The sequence below is a fragment of the Pteropus alecto genome, unplaced genomic scaffold, assembly GCF_000325575.1.
Source record: "Pteropus alecto unplaced genomic scaffold, ASM32557v1 scaffold44, whole genome shotgun sequence".
NCBI classification, from domain to species: domain Eukaryota; kingdom Metazoa; phylum Chordata; class Mammalia; order Chiroptera; family Pteropodidae; genus Pteropus; species Pteropus alecto.
In genome coordinates, this window is record NW_006436812.1 from 4,120,353 (window position 1) to 4,144,801 (window position 24,449).

General features: G+C 39.5%; 1 protein-coding gene and 1 pseudogene across 2 annotated transcripts in view; one reads left to right on the forward strand and one right to left on the reverse strand.

Moving 5' to 3' along the window:
• Positions 1–24,449, forward strand: part of TRAP1 (TNF receptor associated protein 1) — a 45,807-nt gene that overhangs the window by 375 nt on the left and 20,983 nt on the right. Inside the window, exons 2-4 of one of the 2 annotated variants that reach the window (XM_015591047.2) lie at positions 20,720–20,816; positions 22,954–23,115; positions 23,997–24,079. In XM_015591047.2, coding sequence (XP_015446533.1) covers positions 20,801–20,816; positions 22,954–23,115; positions 23,997–24,079 — 261 coding nt within the window. In that variant the 5' untranslated portion in view covers positions 20,720–20,800. The remainder of the gene's footprint in view (positions 1–20,719; positions 20,817–22,953; positions 23,116–23,996; positions 24,080–24,449) is intronic. The other variant, XM_006913883.3, reaches the window with a different exon arrangement.
• LOC112481630 lies at positions 2,392–2,507 on the reverse strand (annotated as a pseudogene).

A 24,449-nucleotide genomic window follows, 5' to 3' on the forward strand; every position in this document is an offset into this window, starting at 1 on the left:
AATGCCGAGCCCTCGGTGTGTCCTGGTTCCACAGGACCCCGCGCTGCCCGGGTGTCCCCAGGAGGTAACGCAGTTGAGCTCCGGCCCGTGTGACTACAGCAGGGGCTTCTTTTCGGGCTAGGGTGAGGCAGAGGGGCCGCGGGCTCTTCTTTCCTGGCGCCGAAGACAGTTTCGGAGAGTGAAATCCGAGGGCACGTGTGCGCTGGGAACAGACTTCAGTAGGCTGATCACTTAAGTCCCATAGTTGGGCTTTTCTTTCTCTCCGCCCCCCAAGTTATTTCATACACTAGTAATACATTAGCCACTTGCTCCCTCGTTCATTCGACACAAACCAGAGTGTCCACTCCGTCCTGCATGGCACAGTGCAGCGAACCAAACCGAGAACCGGCACCCCGGTCCCTGGGATTGGTAGGTGCTGAAATAAATATCGAAAAAAAAATGACCACAGTCTCTCCTTTCTCACTCCCCACTCGGAAGTAACCACAGATGAACCTGTTTTCTTCCAGGCTCTGCACAGTAAACACATGTATAAATATACGTGTCTAACTTTTTACATAAAAAGGCCTAAACCGTATATAGATTATGCTACAAAATTTTTAAAGCTCCTACACATCTTTTCGTCAGTATGCACCGTTCTACGGCTTTCCAATGGCTGCATAGTATCCTATATTGCGGTTGTATCATCATTTACTTAACATTGTCTTATTCATAAACGTAATAAAGATTATTTCCGGGTTTTTTTTGGAGGGGCGAGGGTTATTAATACTGTGTAGAATAGGCGACTATTTAAATCTTGTGCACGTGTGGTATTTCTTTAGAATTACAGATTTAGAGTTTTAGAATTGTTGGATTGAACCTGTGCATATTTGAAATGTTAGCTGATATTGCCAAATTGCTGTCCAAAAATATTTTATCGTTTTATGGTCCTATTAGCAGGGAATAAGACTACCTATATTAAGGTGTCTTCTCCAACACTGACTATTACATCTTTTCTAAACCTATGGTGTATAGACTATTTTTTGTTTAATTTACATGGATACTAGTAAGACTGTTTTCATTTAATAGCTGTTTGTGTATCTTCTATGAATTTCCTTTTCATAGTGTTCACAGTTTATTATCTGAGTTTTAAATTTTGGTGTAGTCTCTTTTAATCATGATTTTTTAAAATAACATGCACTAGCAGATAAGACAACTAAGTTTTATCACTTGCTCATATCCAACATCTTTTTTGGATTTATTTTCTGTGCTATCAGTATATTCTTGTGTTAGTTCTGCAGAGAAAGTCTGTAGGTTGTAAATTTTCTAAGCCCCACCATATCTAAAAAGATTTTTAGTTTGCTCTCATACTTGGGTATTAATTTGGCTGGGTGTTGCATTCCAGTACAAAATAGTTTCCTCTAAAGAGTGATATTGCTCTGTTGTCTTCTAGCATCCTTGTTACAGATGAACAGTCACATCAACTTGATTCTTGTTTCTTTAGTAGCCGATTGTCTTTTTCCATTTCTCTGGTGGTTAAGATTTTTTTCTTTTTATTGTTCATGTTCTAAGGCAGCAGTCTCCAACCTTTTTGACGCCAGGGGCTCGTGCTCCTATGAGAATCAAATGCCTGATGATCTGAGGTAGAGCGGGGGTAGTGATGCTAGTGCTGGGGAGTGGCTACAAATACAGATGAAGAAGCTTTGCTCACTCGCCTGCCGCTCACTTCCTCCTGTGTGGCCCAGTTCCTAACAGGCCACAGACTGGTACTGGTCTGCAGTTTAGGGTTTGGGAGCCCCTGTTCACTGGTACTGGTCTGCAGTTTAGGGTTTGGGTGTTCTGATTGTGTGTTTGTAATTCATTCTTTTTACCATATAGTGTCACTTAACATTGGAAAGACACATCAGTTTTCAGTCCAGCCAGATTTTGTTCTCTGTTTTTTTTAATCTCTTTCCTTTAATAATCTGTGTCCTCTGCTGCTATTTCTTTTGCAGTGGTTCAGACATTCTTTTGCTTGAATCTAAAATACAGAACCTGTTCTTGGAAGTCTTCTATATTGCAGTTGCCCTTGACATCGTCACCTGGATGAGTATGAAGGTATAATTGTTTGGATGGATTGATTGGTGAATTTAGCCAAGAAAATATCCTATACAGTGTGTGTGGAGGGTAATAATATGGTATGAGAATTCACTTACGCAGAAAATTCAGAATTCTTCTGTATTCTTTCCTCTTTTCCTGGGAAAGTGTTGCCAGATTTTAGCATGCGCTTGGGTTCACACCTAGGACTCTGACCACATGTCACCATCATCCCAGTCTCTGTGGACTTTTTGTTTTTCATTTTTGTTTATGACTTAGTTTATCAACAAATATATATATTTTAATTTTTTAAAAATTTTAATTATTTATTATTATTTATGACTACAGCACCTGGTCTTCCTAGGTGGTCTCCCATCCAAGTACTAACCAGGCCTGACCCTGCTTAGCTTCCGAGATCAGACATTGGGCTTGTTCAGGGTGGCATGGCCGTAAGACCATGGACTGTGGCACCTGGGACTTCAAAGATGACGTGAGCCTTTTGTCTGGCTCATAGGTTAGTGGGAACATGTGGCTTCCAGGCAGTATACTGGGTTATGCTGGAGGCATGTGTGGAATATCAGGGAGCACAGAAATATAGTTGACTGTGTAAGCTTCACAGACGAGAGCATATATGGGCCAAATCTTGAAAATTTCAGGCAGAGTAAGGAAGTGCCTCTTAATTTGGTTTGACAAGAAACTAGGAGTATATGGCAGTGAGGGTGAATGAGGCTAAAAATTATGTCCTTTCTCGTCTGTTATATGTAAACATGGGAAAGGACCACATCCTTCTGTAATCATCAGGATAGTCACAGTGCCAGATCTAGGTCAGTGTTTAGAGAACTCATCTGCAGTCACTGAGCTCCACACACACCTGACTTTCTACAGTCCCTCAGGACCAAGTGGCTGATTAAGTAATTTCCTTTATTGTGAATCTTAAGTTGACTGGTAGTTGGGAATCAGCAGTATTACAACCAGCAAGTAATTCTTTCTCTGAAAATGTATATTCATGATAGCATGAGTTTCAGAGCCTGAGTTATCTGGAAAATGAAATGTTAATACTAAAAATATAAACTACCGTCAGATCTTTCACCAAAGCTCCAGCAAGTATCAGAAGTAACTGACTTGCCGGTAGACCGATGATAAAGCTCTTTTCCAAAGAAGAGAGATGACCCTGAAAAATCAACAATAGATTTAGTCTCCAAAAGCAGATATGTTTGTGTTGTAAGGCAGTTAGGCTAGTGGGTTGGTCATATCATGTGGCTAGGAAACTGCCATGGCCCCCACATTCCTGAGCCCTATTTCTTAATCTTGCAGGATTCTCTTGTTCTCAAGGTTTGACATTGCTAGAATGAGATCATGAGGCAGTCACAGTAGAACGGTTGGTGCTCAATTTAAAGTTTTATGCTTTTTCCATTCTCTGTAAGCTCAGATCTTTGCTGGAATTTTCTGCCTTGGAAAGGGTTGAGGAGTTCGCTTCGAGCACCAGAAAGGTCAGAAGAGTGGGGTTCCCCTGTTTGTTGGAGGGCTCAAGCATTGCAGATTTGTTTATTTCCCACAGTGAACCCCACATAGACCCTATCCAGCTGAAAAATAAGTACTTTTATTCTTTTGTTGATTTAATTTGCTCCTTCCCTCTGTTCTTTCTTTGGGGCACGTGCTGTTTAATTTCTGCCCCTAACGCCTCTTGTGCTTCAGCCTTCACAAGTATTCAGGCAAATTTCAGATGTTCCCAGGCTATTTTTGTCATGAGAGAAATAGCACTTGCTGGCCAGATTTCACTCTGTATCTGTGAGACAGCTGTTTATGCTGCTAATATGGCATGATGATATAGGTTTTGATCCTTAACTGCTTAGAGTTTGAATGACGTCATCTGTATAAACTATGGTGCTGGGACTTAGGGCCAGCAGCAGGAAAATATGTGTGTGGCTCTACTGCCCAGGAGGTACCAGGTGGGCCTTTATCATAAGGGCGTGAGATGCTTGGGTGTGTGCATGGTCGGAGAGTGGGGAGGTTGAGTGATCTGAGCCATATGCAGATCAAACCAACCCAAATGTAATAGATTAGCAAAGGCCTTCTTAGTTATCTGCTTACTTGGCCAGAACTAAGACCAAAGAAAAATCTCCAGATGTTTTGCTACTGCCGTGCAAGAAGAGAAGGAATGCAGCTCGAAGAAAGAGATGGGGAAAGTGATGTTTATGAGAAAACAGTAAGTGTGGGGAAATAAACATTTCTCACGCCCCCCCCTGCCCCCCTGCCAATGTCAAACTCTGGGTTGTAAATATGGCATAGCTGATTTCCATAAAGGAGATGGTTACTGAGGCCAGTGGTGGTGTTTATTGTCTCAGACCACAGCACTGATTCAGGAATCAATGAAATATATCCAGTTCACACTCAAAGTGAATTGCTTTAGGTTCAAAGTCAGAGGATGTTCTTGAATTGCATTTTGGGTGCCCTTACTGTAGCCAGCTAGATTTTTTGTTAAACACCATCCTACTCAGTCTTGATATGGAAGACTCATCTTTTCCTAGGAAGCTACTCTTTGCTTAGTCCACTAAGAAGTTCTGTAACATTTAGTAAAGATAGATTTCAGGATGTTTATTTATGGTATAGCTAGTTATTTCTGCTAAAGCCACTAGGAATTAGCTAGAGAACCAGTGTTTATTCAGAGGCCTCATCTCTACTTGCTTTTTAACCAGGTGAATGCTGAGTCATGGGTGTAACTAATTTTAAAAGAATGGCTCAGTATGTAGCAGCCATATGATCAAGAAATGTGATTGGAATATAAAAAACTAATTTTCAGATATCCAAAATGAATACCATATTTAAAAAAAAGAGCAGACTATATAGTCACACTATTAAGAACAAATAGAAAGGTCAAAGTCTTTCTAGTGGAACTGGATATGTCAGGTAGCTGATATGGCACCATGAAGGAGAAATGAAGAAAGCACATTGCCATTGTAGTTTGCTCACGTCAGTATTCTAGCATTTACAGGGAAAGGAGTGCCTGAGTGAATTTTGCATGAAGCTTACTTTTAAAGTAGTAAAACATTTCGTTTTAATCATTATGATTAAAAGACTTTCTAAAACAATCATTAGATGGAATATAACTGAACCTTTCTTTGATGTTTCCAGGGCCAATAGTGTGAATGACGGTCCTCTTTAGTAATACATAGGCCCTCTGGGATGTGACGGCTCTTGAAATGGCATCTTGAGTATTTCTGACTTTTTAGCCTCCTTTACTCTCATTTAACTTGCCAGGCCTCCCTAGGGCTGCGTTCCTTCCTCCTCTCGCAGGTTTTAGATGTGGGCTGGCAAACTAGATGATAAAACTTGTTAGCAGCACATTTTTTAAAAAGAAGGATTGTGAGTGGGGACTGGAATAATCTTATGTGACTAAAGTCGGGGTATGGATTTTATGTACTGTATTTAGACTATTCAGAGGTGCGCCTCTCCTTTGTTTTTGTTTTGTTTCTTTATATTCAGGGAGTTGATGTTTCTTGATAGAGTGTAAGTATAAGACAAGTATAAGTTTATTAGAGAATGATCTCGAAACAGGCTCTGAAACATAGTATGGTTTAAGAAACAGTGAAAGTGTTAGAGAATTCCAGAGGTAAGAACGTGGAGATTTTTGAAGGAATGCAAATCTTTATTTGATATATAAGTGGAAAATGAAGAGCTTTCTGTCTACAGTATTGATATACTTAAACCTTACGTGAAATAATTATAGAACTTAAGAAACAAAATGTTTAGAGAAATTTCAGATGTGAATCAAATAGCTAACCTGTGGTATCTGGTTAAAATGGAGAGAATAATGGAACTGTCCAAGTTGACTTACTGAAAAGCAGAGAATTTCATGCTTACAAGCATAAAACTATGGTAAAATAATTGGAGGTGTTCTGGGGGGGAAAGCTAGAGGCTACATTCCAAAGAACTATAGTTTTCCCAATATAGTATTTCTACTTTGTGGGAGAGCATTAATTCTGTTTTTCACTGATCTGGAAGTACCTTTAGTTTACAGAATTTTAAACTTACAGAGTAAACTTATTTTTTAAAAGAATATTTTACTGAACCCAAAGCTTTAAAATTAGAGATATATAGGCTGAAATTAGATGAGTGAATTTCAAACTTTTTCTCATGAACTCCCTGTAAGAAATGTATTCACATCATGACCTGCTATACAAGCATATATATATATATACACACACACATACACACACACATACACACATATATACTGTGCAAATATGTGTACATATTTAGCTGAAAGTTTTATAAATACTCTTATGCTACGCATTCTTCTGCTTTCATTTTAAAAAAAGTTTTACTTTAACCCACTGAATTGATTTCATAGCCACTGGGTCACTGATCTTAACCTGTGGTCTGTGAAACATTTTGTTATGTGGCTATACCTTCTGAGGAAATAACCACGTGTTTATCAAGGGTCTGCTGTCACACTAGCATCATCATGGGAACAATAAAGACATGAGACAGTCAAAGGTTTAGCCTACTGGAATATCTTCTACATAGTGTAGCAACATCAGTTCATTAAACAAACGTCTGTGGTGCCTGCTGTGTGTCTGACACTGTTCTGGGTGTTATAGGATACCCAGAGGACAAAACAGACAAAACTCCTGGTTCTGGATGGTGCTGGGGTGGAGTGGGGTTGGACACAGACAGATAAATGTTATATGGATGTTATGTGAAAAGTTCTGTGAAGAAACCAAAGCAGGAAGGGAATCTCGATAGAAATAGGGTGGTCAGGGAAGGCCTCCATGGAAGGCAGTGTTTAAACAAAGCCTGGACAGAGGCAAAGGTGTCTGGAGAAGAGTGTTTCAAGCAGAGGGGAGCATCCCGTTTCAGGGTCTGGGGTGGTGTTTCGGAGGGACAGCGAGGAGGCTGGGGCTAGTGCCGGGGGCGCCCTTGAACAGAGTTAAGTGTGCCTCATTTGTCTGAGTGTGACTTCACAGATTGAGATTTGGGTGATGGGTAAGACTAGGTAGTGAGTTAGAATTAAAACTAACTTTACAGTTTTCTGAAAAAATTTTGTGTTTTTATTGAGAAAGGAGTCCTGTTTTCCAGAACAAACTGGTACAATGAAAAAAATCTTCCACCCTGACTCTCAGTGTACTGCCCAGCTATGCCAGAAAAAGCCTCTGCAGCAACACGCATGTACACACCCACATTCCCTTAGAAAAGAAGAGAAACTACGCTACACTGGGACATATACTATACTATATCGAGGCACAGATTGCTAGTATCCCACAGTGTTGGCGCCCCTTAATTTATTCAACCCTCTCTCAGTGGACATTTAGGTTGTTTCCAGCCTTTTTAAAAATATCACAGACAGCCCTGCCAACAGCTTTCTCACACCTTCACCAGAGCTGGCATAACAAAATTTAAAATATTTGTCAGTCTGATAGTGAAAATGCTATCTTGTTTTAAAATTCATTTCTTTAGTTATGAATGATGTAAAGCATTTTTTGTATGATTCAGAGTCATTTATATTTCTCTTGTGAATTGCCATTTTTCTCTTACACTATCGGTCTGATAGTGAAAATGCTATCGTGTTTTAAAATTCATTTCTTTAGTTATGAATGATGTAAAGCATTTTTTGTATGATTCAGAGTCATTTATATTTCTCTTGTGAATTGCCTTTTTCTTATAGATCTGTAAGTGATCTTGCTATGTTACGGAAACTAGCCTTCTGCCACATGTTTCAGATATTTTTCCCTAGTGTGTTTGCATGTTGACTTAATTTTTTTGGTAGTATGGTTATTGTTTACTTTTAAATTTTTAAAATTTTTTTATTGAGATATAATTGGCATATAACAGTATATAAATTTCAAGTATATAACAATGATTTGATGTTTGAATATATTGTGAAATAATCACAGTAAGTTTAAGTAATAATTAACATCCATCACCTCACATAGTTACACATTTTTTTCCTTGCGGAGAGAACTGTTAGGATCTATTTACTTTTAATTTTTATGTGGCCCATAAACTTATGGTTCTTGGTTATGTGTCTTGTTTAGAAAGATCTCAAGATGATTAACATCATTAATTGTTAGGGAAAAGCAAGCCATAACCACAGTGAGCCACCACTTCTCACACACTCGGGTGGCTATAATAAAAAACATAGGCAATAACAAGTGTTGGTGAAGATGTGGAGAAGTCAAACCCTTGTACAATGCTGGCAGGAATGTAAAATGGTACAGCATTTTGGAAAATAGTCTGACAGTTCCTCAGATGGTTAAACATACAGTGACCACTTGACTCAGCACATATATTCCTAGGTATATATCCAAGAGAATTTAAAACATGTGTCCTCACAGAAACATGTACACCAATATTTATAGCAGCATTATTTATAATAGCCAAAAAGTAGAAACAACCCAGTTATCTATCAACTGATGAATGGATGAACATCATGTAGTCTATCCAGTTAATGGAATATTATTCAGCCATAAAAAGGAGTGGGGTATGGTTACAGCTCTCTTTGCTGAAAACCCATTCCTCCTTTGTAGTATACTCTTATCTTTTAACCTCCCAGATTCCACAGGGCTACAGCCTTCCTTAGTGTGGCCTGCCTCCTTCTAAAATATACTTTTGATAAATATTACTTTTTCTAAAAAAAAAAACAATGAGGTATGATAAATGGTGCATTTTGGGTGCACCTTGAAAACATTTTGTTAAGTGGAAGAAGCCAGACACAGAAGACCATATATAATGTGATTTCATTTATGTGAACCATTCAGAACTGGCAAATCCATACAGACAGAAAATAGTTGGCAGGAACTGAGGGGCAGGGGGAATGGGGAGTGACTGCTAATAGGTATGGTGTTTCTTTCTAGGTATGGTGATAAAAATGTTCTAGAATTAGATATTGGTCATGGTTACACAACTTTGTAAATACACTAAAAACCATTAACCTATACACTAGGTGAATTATATCAGTAAAGTATTTTAAAAATATCTTATGTTTTATTACAGTGCTTTTAGCTTTTATTTTCACTTTTAAAGTCTGGAATTGGTTTTGATTTAATAAGTGAGGGAGGAAATTTTAGTACTGTAGCTTTAATGTACTTTAATATTTGATAATAGTATTTCTCATACTTTCAAAAATGTCTTTGCTATTTATGCACACTTTTTTTTAAATGAATTTTAGAATAAGCTTGACTAGTTCATAAAAATTCTGTTTGAGTTTTCATTGAGATCATATTAAAAATATAGACTAATTTAGAGAATTGACATCTTTAAATATTTATTCTTCCTATTCAAGGACATTTTCCCAAGCTTTTTATAACCCTATGTAAATGTGTTTTATGCCCCTAGTAAATTTTTCTAGTGTGTTTTATAATTGGGTAATTTTTATAAATAGGTTATTTTATAAATAGGTTATTGATACACATAGCACAAAATCCAAAAGATACAAAGGTGTGAGCAGTGAAAAGCACGTCTTTCTCACTGAAACCCTCAGACACCAGTTCTTCTGGTGGCAGCCTCTGTAGCCAGTTTCTTGAGTGTTCTCACAGAGGTATGCTTGGCTTATGAGAATAATTTATGTGTATGTGTACACACACACATATTTAAACACCATGGTAGCAAATGCAACCTGCTGTTCTGAACCAGGTTTTTTTCCTTAATATATTTTAAAGATATTGCCTTCCACTGGGCTCAGCAGGCTGTTTCCTGCTGCCCTGAGTGGTTTCCACACAGGGTCACCAGAAGTACTGCCTCAAAGTTGCTCCTGAAAAGAATTCTGTCCAGTTCTTTTGGCATCTCTCCCTTCATTTGAGCTGGTAAAGATTACCTATAGTGTGAACTGGAGCACAGGGCCAAAGAGAGGGTCTGAGATTAGGGAATATTGGTTGCATTGTGCTGGGCCTTCCAGGGCCTGCCCTCTTCCTGCAGCTGTCTTCATTTCATACCTGCAGGCCTGGCTCCAATTTGGACTTACACACACTACTCCAGGTGGACTGTAGGGTGATCCAGCCCCTCAGCCATGTTATATCCCACAGACAGCAGAGAGCTCCTCTGCTTATGTCAGGCTGAGTTCTAATAGGCTATGTGTACATATTTTTGCAAGTTTAAAGTGACTCACAGCGTTTGAAGCTGGTGGCCAGCCCCCTCCCCTGCAAGCTTTATTTTCTTTTCATTCTTCCTCCTCTTCCTTTCTATCTAAAAAGGAATACATATGTATGTTCAATTTTGAAAAGAAACGTAAAATGAATACGCATTACCTAGCTTAAATAGAAATTACGAGTCCCTCGACCCTTCCCGATGCATCCCCGTCTCTTTCCCAGATGTAACCGCTGACCTGAATTTTCTGGTTTCTATTTCCTTGCTATTCTTTATATTTCTATACATATGTATGTGTATACACACACACACTTTAATTGAAATCATATTGTGTGTTCTGATGGGACTTTGCTTTTTTGGGTCATTATGTTTTCTTAGTGTTCTCCATGATAATGGTGTAGTTCATTAGTTTTCTCTGCTTATTCTGCTGTGTTAACAGACTTTCATTTCTTTATGTATAATTCCTGACATATACCTAAGTAGAATTGTTGTATCACTTGGTATGGGCCAAATTATTAAGTAAATCAAAGTTATTTTCCGAGAAGGGTTGTAACACTGTATCTTCCACCAGCAGACAATGAAAGTCTTCTCCACACTCACATCCAGTGCTTGGTAGTCTCAGATTTTTTAATCATTGCATATCTGGTGAGTGTTAAATGGTATCTTGTGTCTGTGTATGTTTGATTTTAAGATACACATCAGAAAGTACATACACTACATGTACAAGTCAGTGGAACAGTATTACCTGAAAGGTTTATCCATGCCATTGTTTTCTAATAGTCCATCGTATGAATATATTGCAGCTTATTTCTCCATCCCAGACACAGCCTTTTGGGTTCTTTCTACTGTGGGGCTTTTGTAAATGAGGCGGCTGTGAACTTCATCATGCAGGCATCCTGCCTCACAGGTGCAGGCAGTTCTTTAGGGCAGCAGTCGCCAACCTTTTTGGCACCAGAGACCCGATTTGTGGAAGACATTTTTCCACAGACTGAAGCAGGGGGGCGAGGGATGGTTTTGGGATGATTCAAGTGCTTTACATTTATTGTGCACCTTATTTCTATTATTATTACATTGTAAGATATAATGAAATAAGTATATAACTCACCATAATGCATAATCAGTGGGAGCCCTTAGCTTGCTTTTTCTGCAAGTAGACGTTCTCATCTGGGGGTGATGGGAGACAGTGGCACTCAGAGTGTGTTGCTTATGTCCAGTCTACTCCATAATCTCATTTTCGTTGCTGTCACTGCAGAAAACCCTGCTTCACAAAGATAGGATGTTGGAAAGGCTTTTCAGTGCTTTTGTGCAGGAGTCTCCAGCCCCCAGGCCTCGGGCTGGTACTGGTCTGTGGGCAGTTAAGAACCAGGCTGCACAGCAGGAGGTGAGTGGCAGGCAAGCTAGTGAAGCTTCATCTGTATTTGCAACAGCTCCCCAGCGTTAGCATCACCACCTCAGCTCCACCTCAGATCATCAGGCATTAGATTTCCATATGAGCATTGGTCCCTGGTCACTGGTCCCTGCTGCTTTTGTGGCAGTCTCACAATATTCCACCTTGACTTTAATCTAGAATGTATGGAGATTTTGTTGTCTCAGACATACTTTTAAGGCCACTGTCATTTGCGATCTCAAGCAGTTGATCCTCTTCTAGCACGGACAAAGTTGATTCACCTGACTTATACACAAATGGGTCACAGAGCCATTCCTTCCCAGTTTAGGAGTCTTTTGTGGTTCAGAAGTGATGCTCAAACTCTTTTGAAAGCTGAGATAGGTGATCATGCACCAGCTGGGAGAAAGAAAGCCCTGGCTCAGTCTCTTTCAAAAATCTCTGCTAAAGTTTGAAAAATGTCAAAAATCCCAATGTTCACTCATCACCCCGATAATTCCAGTTTGGCTTTGAATGCAGCCACTTTACTGACTTGAACACTGTTTTCCCCTGAAGTGATATTTCGATTTAGGGCAAGGTGAATATGTCACACAAGTAAGCAAGTTTTGTGATCCATTCTGTGTCACTGAAATGTGCTGCCAGTGGTGACTTTTTCTAAAAAATCTCTGGCACTACTCTTGTAACTCAAAAACTGGCCAGTGATCTACCTTTAGAAAGCCACCTCACTTCTCTGCATCCATCTCACAGACTGCGCGAACAGATGTGAGTTAAGGGCATGTTTTTAAATGCGGTTGATCATTTTAATCACATCCTGCAAAACGTTAAGTTCAGGTGACTTTTTTTGGCTAGCCAGCTTTTCTCTGTGGATGACAGTACATAGGCTCACATTCAGAAGCTACCTTTTTGACCCAAGTAGTGAAACCAGTAAGCCATCCAGTCATGGCAGCGGCTCTGTCTGCATATACTGACACATAATGACCAATTCAATTTTTCTGATATGTAATCATTCAAAAACTTGAATAGTTCTGCAGCTGTGGTGTTGGTTGGCAACAAAAGTGCACATAACATGTCCTCATGCACATTCTCCTGAAAAATATATCGCACAGAAACAAGCATTGTTGTCTTGTCAACATCTGTAGACTCGTCAACCCAGATTGCATACCATGGTGACTCATTAATCCTCTCTAACAACTGTGCCTCAGTATCTTCTGCTATTTCATCAATTTGTCTAATTATGGTGCTAGCTGAAAGAGGAACACGTGCCACCTTTTGAACTGCAGCCTCTCCTAAAAGTTAATGACAAATGTCCTTCGCAGCAGGCAGGATCAGGTCTTCACCAACAGTAAGTAAAAGGCTTCTTAGCTTCAGCAATGCGGTTAGCCACTAAGAATGATGCTCTCAGTGCAGACACATTTAGTGAAGTGTGGCCTTCAATAATTTCTTCTGTTCTTCGTGTTCACATTTTTTTTTTCTTTTGAAAAACTCTATAAAAGGCTTGTCTTTTAATGCAGGGTGCTTGGTCTCCATGTGACGAAGTAATTTTGAAGGTCTCATGGCTTTGTTGGATAGCCTGTCGCCACATATTATACAAAGCGGGCTTGGAGAATGTGAACCACCTGTTGCAATGAACCCGTAATTTAAGTAAGACTTGGTATTTTCTTTAAATGCAGCTTTCTTTTGTTGGTGGTCTTAGAGTCTGCTGCTGTCTCATCATTGGGTCTTTCTCCTTTTTCAAAGAAGCTCTCCAGGGACATTAGTTTTTCACTCATTTTGGCTCGGGTTAGCTTGCAGGCTTACCCAGTCTGTGACTGAGACAAGTGCGCAGTGTGGTAAAGAGGCGCAGACCGAGCTGGTAAATAAGTAAAATGATGGACGGGCCACGTGTGGACTAAAGTAAGTGTTGGATTCTGACTGCCACCAGATGTGGCTGTACAATTGAAGTTTATCAACTCAATTGCCACTATAAAGCCTGCCACCAGATGTAGCTTAATTGTCACTTACTGATAGAGTTTTGATATGAGTGTGCAAGCAATCGATTTATTATGGTCTCTGTATAAAACTTCTCTGCTAATGTTAATCTATATTTGCAGCCACTCCCTATTGCTAGCATCACTGCCTCAGCTCCACCTCAGATCATCAGGCATTAGATTCTCATAAGGAACACTTGACCCAGTTTCCTCGCATGCACAGTTCACGTTAGGGTTTGTGCTCCTCTGAGAGTCTAATGCCTGATGACTTGAGGTGGAGCTGAGGCAGTGATGGTAAACCTGGGGAGCAGCTGCAAATACAGGTGAAGCTTCACTTGCCTGCCGATCACCTGTTGTGTGGCCCGGTTCCTAACAGGCCATTGACTGGTACCTGTCTGTGGCCTGGGAACTGGGGACCCCTTCTCTAGGATATGTAACTAGGAACGAGATTGCTGGGTTTAGAGTATGTGTCTTTAGTATGTAATCGTGACTTTTTTAAAGTAGGTCCTGATTTACATTCCACAAAGTCTGTGAGAGTTCCCTGTGCATATCTATGCTGACACTTGAGATTTCCAGCTGTTTTAAATGTTTGTCAGTTTGATGGTTACAAAACGATGTTTCTCTTGGGATTTTAATGGATTACTAATGAAATTGAATATCTTTTATATATGGCTTCTTGGACATTGTTTTGTCTTCTGTAAAATACTATTTATGTCTTTTGACCTCATTTTTTCCTAGATTTACTATTATGTATTTTTGTATATATTGTTTATGAGTACTCATCTTTTATTAATTATTCTTTTGTCAGTTAATAATAATTGTTGCAACTATGTTCCCCCAGTTTGTGGCTCGCCATTTCACTCTTATCTTGGTGTCTGGTGGGGTTTTTTTGTTTTGTTTTGTTTTGTTTTTGATAAACAGAAGTTCTTAATTTAGTCAAGTACACCAATCTTCTGTGGCTTACCCCAAGGTTCTTCAAAGGCCTGTGGGTCAAATCAGGCTTATGGCCTATTTCTGTGAATAAAGTTTTATTAGGACACTGACCTGTTCATTCTTTCACATGTTGTCTGTGACCACTTTCCTGCCATATGGCAGAGCTGAGCAGCTGTAAGAGAGGCCACAGGGTTCGAAAAGTCTAAAATATTTACTGTGTTCCCCTCACAGAAAAAGTTTGCTAACTTCTGTTTACCTCAAAGCCATAAACATCATCTATTTTTTCTATAAAAGTTGTTCTCTGATGTATTTCTACCAAACAGGAGTGTGAGCCTCTTTTTTGTAGCTTTACTCTGTTTCTCTTTGCTAATAAACTTTCTCATGGGCATCATTTTCCAGATTAGAAAGGAGTTGCAAACTAGCAACCACAGGCTCATTTTGTCTATAAATAAATTTTGTTTGGTTCAAACATTTAAAAAAGCAATTGCAAACATTTAAAATCAAATTTCACATAATTATTTGAGTTTATTTCTTTTGAAAAATTAAAAGTTCTGAGAGTTTTGGTCTACATTTGACAATGGTGAGTTAGAATATTGTAGCAGCTGCTGCCTCCTACAGATGGGCTTGCCCTCTACAGTGTGCTATAGTACCTATACTCTCATTTGCTCCTTCCTTCTGAGCCCATTAGTGCCATTTCTTTTGCTGTTTGTGTGTGTGTGTGTGTGTGTGTGTGTGTAGTAGAGTTAATTATATTGATTGATTGCGTAGTGCTAAACTAGCCTTGCATCCCTGAGGTAAACCTGCTTGCTCATGATACAGTATCATTTTTACATATTTTGGGGTTCGATTTGTTAATATTTTATTCAGGACCTCCCTGTCTGTGTTCATGTGGTATATTAGCCTATTATTTTTAGTGTGTGTGTGTGTGTGTGTGTGTGTGTGTAGTGTCTTTGTCAGGTTTAATATTAGGGCTATGCTGTTCTCATAAAACCGATAGGGAAATATTCCCTCTTTTTCTATTTTTGTGAAAGAGTTTGTGTAAGATTGGTGTTATTTCTTGCTTATATGTTTAATAGAATTTACCAGTAAAAATTCTGGGCCTAGAATTTTATTGTGGAAATGTTTTTGAAAACATTCGATTTCTTTATTAGATATAAAGCAGTTCAGAATTTGTTTCATCTCCTGTCACTCTGGATAGATTTTATTTTTTTCAGGGAATTTGTCCATTTCATCTAAGTTGTCAACTTCCTTAGCATAAATTTGTTCATAATCCTCCTGATGTCTGTAAAATTTGTAAGGAGATCCCCACCTCATTACCGATGTTGGTAACTTGTATTCTCTTCTTCAGCAGTCTAGCTAAGGGTTATCAGTTTTTTTGATCTTTTTTAAGAATCAACCTTATCTTTGTTAATTTCTCCATTGTCTGCCCCCTCTCCCCCCGCTTTTTTTTATTACTTTATTGATTTCTATTCTTTGTTACATCTTCTCTTCTACTGTCTTTGGGTAGACTTTGTGCTTTTTTTTCCCCTAAGGCGAAAACTTAAGTCATTGATTTCAGTTTGTCATTTAGTATTTGTCCCTTCTCATTCCCCGCCCTTCTTCCTTTTTTGCTTTCTTTTGGATCAAGTAAATTTTTAAAAATCTATTTAAGTTTATCTAATGCTTTTTTAGCTATACCTCTTTACATCATTTTTTAAGTGGTTACTCTGGTGGTGAATCCAGTGTTTAGCCTTAACTTTTAATAGTCTATTTAGAATTACTATTATAGCACTTTGTATAATATAAAAAACTTGCTACTATATAGGTATGTTTTATTTCTCCACCCCATATGTTATATGTATAGCATATACATATGTTATAAACCCACAAGACAATGTTTTAATTTTTGCTTTAAGCTGTCATATATTTTTTAAAAAGAAATTAAGAGAAAAATACTTTTATATTTACCCGGGTTACCGTTTCTGATGCTCTACCTTTCCTCTCGAAGACTCAGGTTTCCATCTGATATTTCCACTTAGCTTGAAGAACTGTAGCATTTCTTTTAGTGCAAGTTTTCTATTTAAGACTGTATAGATAGATGAACCATTGTCTTCCGGCCTCCATTAATTCTGCTGAATTGTTATCTGTCATTAAAATTATAGTTCTCCCATGAAATGTGGTGTTCTCTCTGGGTGTTTCCAAGATTTTCTTTTTATTTGGTTTTCAACAGACTATGGTGTGCCTAGGTGTTTTTCTCTGAAATTATTCTGCTGGTGGTTCATTGAGCTTTTTTGAATCTGTAAATTTATGTTTTTGACCAACTTGAGGGGAAATTTTCAGTCATTAATTTTTTAAATATTTTTTTTTCTGCCCTATTCTGTTTCTCCTCTCCTTCTGGGACTTAAGTTACATGTTTGTTAAACTTTTTCTGTTGTTCCACATATACCTGACACCCCGTTTATTTGTTTTTAATATTTTTTCCTGTTTCATCTCAAATAATTTCTCTTGCTCTATTTTCAAGTTCACAGGCTTTCCTCTCATGTTTCCATTTGGTTATTAAGCCTTCCAGTTAATTTAAAAATTTCAGATATTTTATTTTTTATATCTAAAATTTCCATTTGGTTCTTCTGTTATTGTTTATGTCTCTGATATTTTCCACCTTTTCCATTTTGAGCATACGTTATGTCATATAATATTGTAACAGCTGTTTTAAAATCCTTGTCTTCTGATTCCAACATCAGGATCTTCTTGGCATCATTGTCCATTGATTGACACTTCTGTTGAGCTGGGGTCACATTTTCCTATTTTTCTGTATATCAAGTAACTTTTTATTGCATCCTGGACATTGTGGATGTTACCTTTTGGAGTCTCTGGATTCTGTTATATTCCTCTGAAGAGCTGTTGTTTGTAAGTTGGACCCCAACTGCAAATACTTTCTCTTAGGCAGCAGTTAAATTTTTATCCTTAGCTGTGTTGCTTGCAGTTTGCCCCACACATACGTGGTTTAGGTCATTAGTTAGAGATTTAGAAGAACTTATTCACAGAATTTGGGGTTCCCTTTCACTGACTCTCTGCTTTCTGGGTCCCTCCCCTCACTTTTCATGTTCTATGGTTACCCCAATCTCTCCTCTGGTTCTTCAGGCCAGAAAAAGTATACATTGCATATATTTTCTCTTGAAGTTTTAGCCACCCTGTACTTAACCTGCTTTTTATTCTGCAATGTTTGCTTCTTTCCAGTGTGGACTCTTTTCCAGAATCTGTCAGCTTTTGTTGATTCCCTAGGGCCTTCAAGTAGTCTTTTTGTTGTTGTTCCTAAGTTCATAGTTGTTATACACAGGAGGTTTGGTTAGGAGGTTACATCTCAGCCATACAGGAAGTAGTTCCTCTGTGTAGTAGAATTAAGACAAAAAGTGAAATAGTTCTTATTCACATTATATACTTGTTAAAATGGAAGATTGTCTGATTGTGATATTTAATTCCAGAAAAATAATCCATGTCTTTCTCACAGTTTAAAATACTGTATGTGTGTATCTAAAGCAAATAACTTAAGATGCAATTATGAAATACAACCATAGTAAGAGCTATGGCTGATACATGGGAAAGATGAGTGATTTTAAAAAAAAAAGCAAAAACAGCAAGTGTTGGCGAGGATGTGAAGAAAAGGGTACCCTCATACATTGTTGGTGAGATTGCAAATTGGTACAGCTGCTATGGAAAATAGTATGGAGGTTTCTCAAAAAATTAAAAATGGATATACCTTTTGACCCAGCAATTGCACTTCTGGGTATTTATCCGAAGAAAACCAAAACAATAATTTGTAAAGATCTGTGCACTCCAATATTCATGGCAGCATAATTTACAATAGCCAAGATATGGAAGCAACCTAAGTGCCTATCAATAGATGATTGGATAAAGAAATTATGGTTCACATATACAATGGAATATTACTCAGCCATTAAAAAAAATGAAATCCTACCATTTGCAACGACATGGATGGACCTAGAAGTTATTATGCTGAGTGAACTAAGTAAGACAGAGAAAGATAAATACCATATGATTTCACTTATATGCAGTATCTAAGGAACAGAAAGAACAAACTAGTCAAAAACAGACTCAAAAATATAGTGGACAATTTGGTGATGGACAGAGGGGGTGGAGGGTTGGGAGGCTGGGAGAATGGGGTGAAGGGTTAAATAAGTACAAATTAGTAGTTGATAGTTGGGTATGGGGAGCATGGCAGAGGGAATGCAGTTAGCATTAATATGATGGCTAAGTGGAAGTCAAGGGGAGAGAGGGAGCAATTGGGAGGATCATTTTATGAACATTATAGATGTCTAACCAGTGTACTTTATACTTGAAACTAATTTAAATAAATAAATAATTTTTTTTTTAAAAGTGAGAGAAATACCCATTGTGTTTTGACTCATTTACCTTACTTGGTAGCCCCTGTAGGCAGTTGCATTTTTAATTGCTGCTTAATTAGTCAAAAAATGGCCTTGCAGGACTAATAACGCCATCTATTGGCTGACTGAATGTTAGCGTGAGCATAGTGATGTTTATGCTGATAAAATTTTCATGATTGTAAAAATTGCTGCTTCCCCACTAGATTCTTTGGCATCTGGAGAAATATGGATGTTCTTGCTTTCATAAAGTTTGATACTAAAAAATATAAGCTTGTTAATTTAGCAACAAATTTGGTAATTTGTTACACAATAACAAAAAGTTAATAGAAGAAATACCATAAACTGGCTTATAACAGGAGTTTTAAATGAGCAGCGCAGAAAATAAGTGCTCTGACTTCATAGTAGGGAGAGATTATTGTGAACTCAGTACGGGAGGTTTGATGGAAGAGAGCTTCATGCTGGATCCTGAAGCAGTTCAGCTGGAAAAATGGGATGTGGTTGCAGGTGAAAGAAAGAGCATGTGCACTGGCAGAGGTAGGTGTGTGTGGTGTGTGTGTGTGTGTGTGTGTGTGTGTGTATTGTGAGATTCAGATTATTGGTGCTTCCCATTTTGTGCGACCCCAAACCACTAAATAGATTAACACTGTGACATTGTAGCCTGACACTGAGGTTTGTGGTTTCCCCGTAGGGTGTAGAGGAAACATGAAGACAGATACTATGCAGACAGTGTGTTTGTAACTGGTTCAAGCAGATTTATTGCATTATTGGTTTTGTTCTTAAAGCCATTGTAGGAAGTTCAGTGAACTCAAATCTGCTCTTAATAGTGCTCTTGACTAATGTAATCTTGGAATTATGTTGGAAGTCTTCGTTGGAAATACAGATTGCTTGTTTTTTCCCTTTTTTCGAACTATGAAGACTTATATTACTCCCATTATAAACAACATATTAAATCCTTTCAAACATATTCTGAGTACTAAGTAGGGAAAAAAACAATAGGAAAAATGAAACATGGGAAAATGGTTTAATCTTGGAGTGAGGAAGGCCTTTACAGACAAGACTTATTTCCTTAATGTATAAAGAGCTCTTACAAATCAATAAGAAAAAGATGGAAAATGTAGTAGAGAAATGACCAGAGGATATCAACAGTCCATCAACAAAAAAGGAAATAGAAAGTATTTTAAAATATGGGTGGATGCTCAATCTTGTTCATAAGAGAAATGTAAATGAAACTACAGTGAAATTTTTACCTGATTGATCGGCTAAGATCCAGAAGTTTCGTAACAATGTTGGCAGGAGTGTGGAGGTGACACACTCTTATATATTGCTGGTGGGGATGTAAAGTGATTCAGCCTCTCTTTAGGGTGACATGGCAACACTGACCACAATTTAAACTGACATAACAGTGGACCTAGTCATTTCACTTCTAGATATATGCTAGGTTGTATACTCACGCTTAAATGAAATGACACATGTGAAAGAATATTCCTTAAAGCACTCTTTTTTTATTTTGAAACATTTTATTTTGAAACGGTCTCATTCTTTACAGAGATATTACAAAAACAGTACTCTGGATTCTCTTTCCCCCTCACCTAGTTTCCGCTAATGTTAATATCTTACATAACCATAGTACAACTATTGACAACTGAAATAACACTCATACAATACTGCCAAGTAGTCTGCTGATCTTATTTGAATTTAGCCAGTGTTCCCATCGATGTACTTTTTCTGGTCCAGGATCCTGCGCTGCACACAGTTGTCTCCTCTAGTTTGTGATGGTTCCTCAGTCTGCTTGTCCTTCAAGACCTTGGTCCCTTTGAATTATACTGGCCAGTGTTTTGTTTTGTTTTTATTGTGGCTAGTTATTTTATAGGTGGTCCCTCAATTTGGGTTTGTCTGATTTTTTTTTTTTTTGTGATTAGATTGAGATACATTTTTGGCAAGAATGTGGGGCCGCGGCAGAAGGGAGGCCATGCCCTCTTCACCACACCAGGAGTTGCAGGATGTGCGATTACACAGGTAGTTTATGGGGATCTCAAAGTACTAAGCTGTTAGCCTCTGAATTTTTGCTTTCACATGATTTCTGGTTTCTTTTGGGGTTGGGATGGTTTTTTAGCTGAGAGAGGCAACAGGGGAACGCAGCCTGTTCTTTTCTGAGAGACCGAAAGACAAATGGCAGGGAAAGGATTCTGTTAGCAGAACAAAGTGGGACTAGAAGTAAGGATAAATGATCAGTTCAGTAAATTCTGCTGCTTTTATGCAAATGGAGTGGATCAAGAATAGTTTACTCCAAATGAAATTCACCAGCAGGGAAAACCATCCTTTCTTGAGGGCAAGATATGTTATCTGGTGTTTTTTGCGTGTGTGAACAAGAACTTATGAAGCACTCCCCTCTATGCCAAGACTGAGTTCGATGGGCTAGGGAGAGAGGGGCAGAGGCACCCCAGTGTTGGTGACTGTACAGGTAGCGGTACAAGGGGCATCAGCAAACCTGTTGGGCCGGGGCTTCCAGAGTGAGGTGGGATTCCAGGTTTGTGGGGTGGTTCGGTGGCAGGCCAAGAATGTCTCCTGAAGCATTTAGAGTTGACGAGGTTGCGTTCAGGAATAAGTCCTCCAAAATTGGAGAAATAAAATGGAATTGGTGTCAGAAGATGCATATGTAGAAATTTAAGAGAGAAATTGGAGAGAACAGTGCTTCAGGAGACCAGCTCAGAGTTATGCAGGGACCAGGGACTGGACAAACAAGGTCCACATGGCTGGAGGTGGGGCAGGGACCATGGGAAGTGCTGCCTGCACATCAGTGCTGGAAGACGACTCCAGAAGACCACACTTGTGTCCTTTCCTGTGGCCAGGTAGAAGGGAGTGGTCGCTACGCCAGGTGGCAATAGGAGTATTAGATGAAAGAATGTTTAAAATGCTGTCAGCATTTGTGGAGGCTGCTCACATGGAGACGTCAGGAACTCCACCAATCTGTGATTGCCAAGCTTTCTACTCATCTCTGCCGCAGGAAGTCCTTCACCCTCCTCATTGTAGTGGCTCAGATGCTTACACTCCTGTCAATCTGCAGTTGTATTGTTCTTTGTAGAATTCAAATCTAGATCCTATCCTGATGTGAACTTGGGCCTCACTGCCCTCAAAACATCTCTCCTTTATCCCACTCACTGGTTTTGTCCCTGAAGTCCTACAGTGCCTTAAAGCAGAGGGGTCCCTCCTTTGGTGGGGAACGTGCTTATGTCTCCAAATGTGTCTGAGTCCTGTCCCTGGTGGGAAGGCAGTATGGGAACTTGCCCACAGTCTCTGCCTGGGTGGGGAGCTGGCTGGGAGCACAGGGACATCAGTGCTCCTGGCCTGGTGCATACTGTTCAGCCCTCTAATCAAATATTTAATTCCAGAGGATATGCCCCAGGTTTTTTGTTTTGCTTTGGTTTTAGCTGTATGGGTAAAGTGAACACTGCAATTAGGCACAGAGAATTAAATATTTAGACTGTTTGGAAGTTGAATATTTTCTGAGTTGGGAATAGATGCATTTAAGGTATTCTGCATAGAGGTAAAGGCTAAGGTCCCGACAGGAATAAGCTTAAAGAAAAGGCAGGTTTTTATACCTCGTAGGTATGTGGAAGTTGATATGTTAATTTTTAAAATCATAAGGTTATTTGTATACATTCTGAATCACTCCTGTCCATTCCACATGCGTAGTACGTACCAGACGATGCAGTTGAGTGAGGCCTAGACTTTCACAAGGCGGGTCTTGTCTGTCTGACCAGTATCCTTGAAAGCATCAGGCATGAAGCTCGTACTAACTGAGGCCGGTCTCCAGACTGGTGGTCCTGGAGTTGGTGCGTGACACTGTCCTGAGGGGCTGCTAGCAAAGATTGGTTCCTGCTAGTTACACTACTGATGTCTGCATATGTTTGTAGCATCTGAAGGCAGAGGATGCATCTGTCAGCTAGACTGGGATCAGCAGCGTCAAATGGACAGGTTTCCCATCTTCCCTTGCAGTGTTCTGGCTCCTGCCTGCCTCCTGCAGCTCTGTCCCTGAGTTCTGATACTTTCTTGGTATTTGACATGTGTGAAGGTATGTTACCAAATATGTTTGTGAATAAATTAGGATATTCTGTTTCTGGTAACTCTCCTTTGCGCATGTTTGTCTTTTCAGAAAAGCCAATTCTGTGTCTTTGGAGGGCCCCTATTCAGTCCATTTGCCCCAGGCGAAACCTGGCTTCGGGCTTCCACGTTGGCCGGCTCTTCAGCTCGCAGGCTGCTGAGGATCACCAGGAGGCCCTGCACTCCATCATCGGCAGCACAGAGACTGTGCAGGGTACCGCTTCCGCTGTGTTGGGTCTGGGAAGGCTCAGCTTGTGCCTGGCTCTCAGGGGGAGGTTTTTGAGGTAGAAGCAATGATTGATGGAACCACCCGCTCCCTTCAGAGGGAGGAAGGTCTTGGTCAAAGGGATGGTTCCCCGAAACAATGAATGTATCCGTTCCTGTCTTCGCAATGAACTTCTGACTTCCATCCTAGTGTGTCTTGCCCCCTCTGGTGGTCACCCATGAGTTTGCAGCATCTTCCAAGTGGTGATTCACGGCACATCTGCTAACAATCATGCAAGTGGGCCGGAAACTCAGTATTGGCCCTGCCAATGCAGGACCGCACGCTAAAGTTATCCTTTTATTCCTAAGAAGTATAGAGAAGCAGTCTCTGGAGCCAGTCCCAAAGTGAGTCCATTTCTGGCTTTCAAATGAGACAACAGAATCTATGATGTTTAGGTTAAGTAGAGAGTGAGGTTTTCTTGTTCTTTTGCTTTCTAAGTAATTAATTTGAAAACCACTGTTTTGAAGAATAGAATTTAAGTTCTGGTTGGTGGAGCCAGCCTGATTCTCACGACGGGACACTTTGGGAATTGCCGGTCTCTGCAGTCCCTTGAGGTAGCCCAGAACCCAGGCATGCAGACCTCACTGGTGGGAGGCGGATGAGGGCTGTACTCCCCTTCGCCCCTTTCTGTGGGGAGAGAGGGGAACCACTGGGTTTGTTTTGCTCCTGAGACCTCCTGTCTGAGAGCCCCAGAGAGTTGGTTTCTTTTTGTTCACTGCTTTGGAAAATGTTTAAAAATTATTACCTTAAACCTCTTTTGAATGTAACATAGCATATTTTGTGAAAATAGAAATTAAACTTTATCAGTTGTGTCTGTGATTCATTACTAGGTTCTGTTTCCAAACATGAGTTCCAGGCTGAGACAAAGAAGCTTCTGGACATTGTCGCCCGTTCCTTGTACTCAGAAAAAGAGGTACAGTACCTGTGATCACTCCCAGTGCTAGCAAGGTTTCCTTTGGAAAACTGTTTTTCTGTGTTCTGGGGAAATGCCAAATGATACATTAGCTACGAGAATGCATTAAATTTGGACAGGTCCTGATTTTGGCTACCACCAGCAAGAGTATTTTTACCAAAATCTGTTTGGATTTCATGGATAAATATATCCAGATGAGGCTTTGGGCCAGATTGCTTCTGGGAACTAATGAATTTCGATGTTGATTTGAAAGGTCCCCAGAAGGGTGTGGGAGCCCTTCTGAGATTAATTTCTATGGTTGTCAGTTATGCTCTCAGGCCGTGTCTGTCTTGTCACCTGGCATAGCCATCTGCAGTCTAGTGGAGCTGTT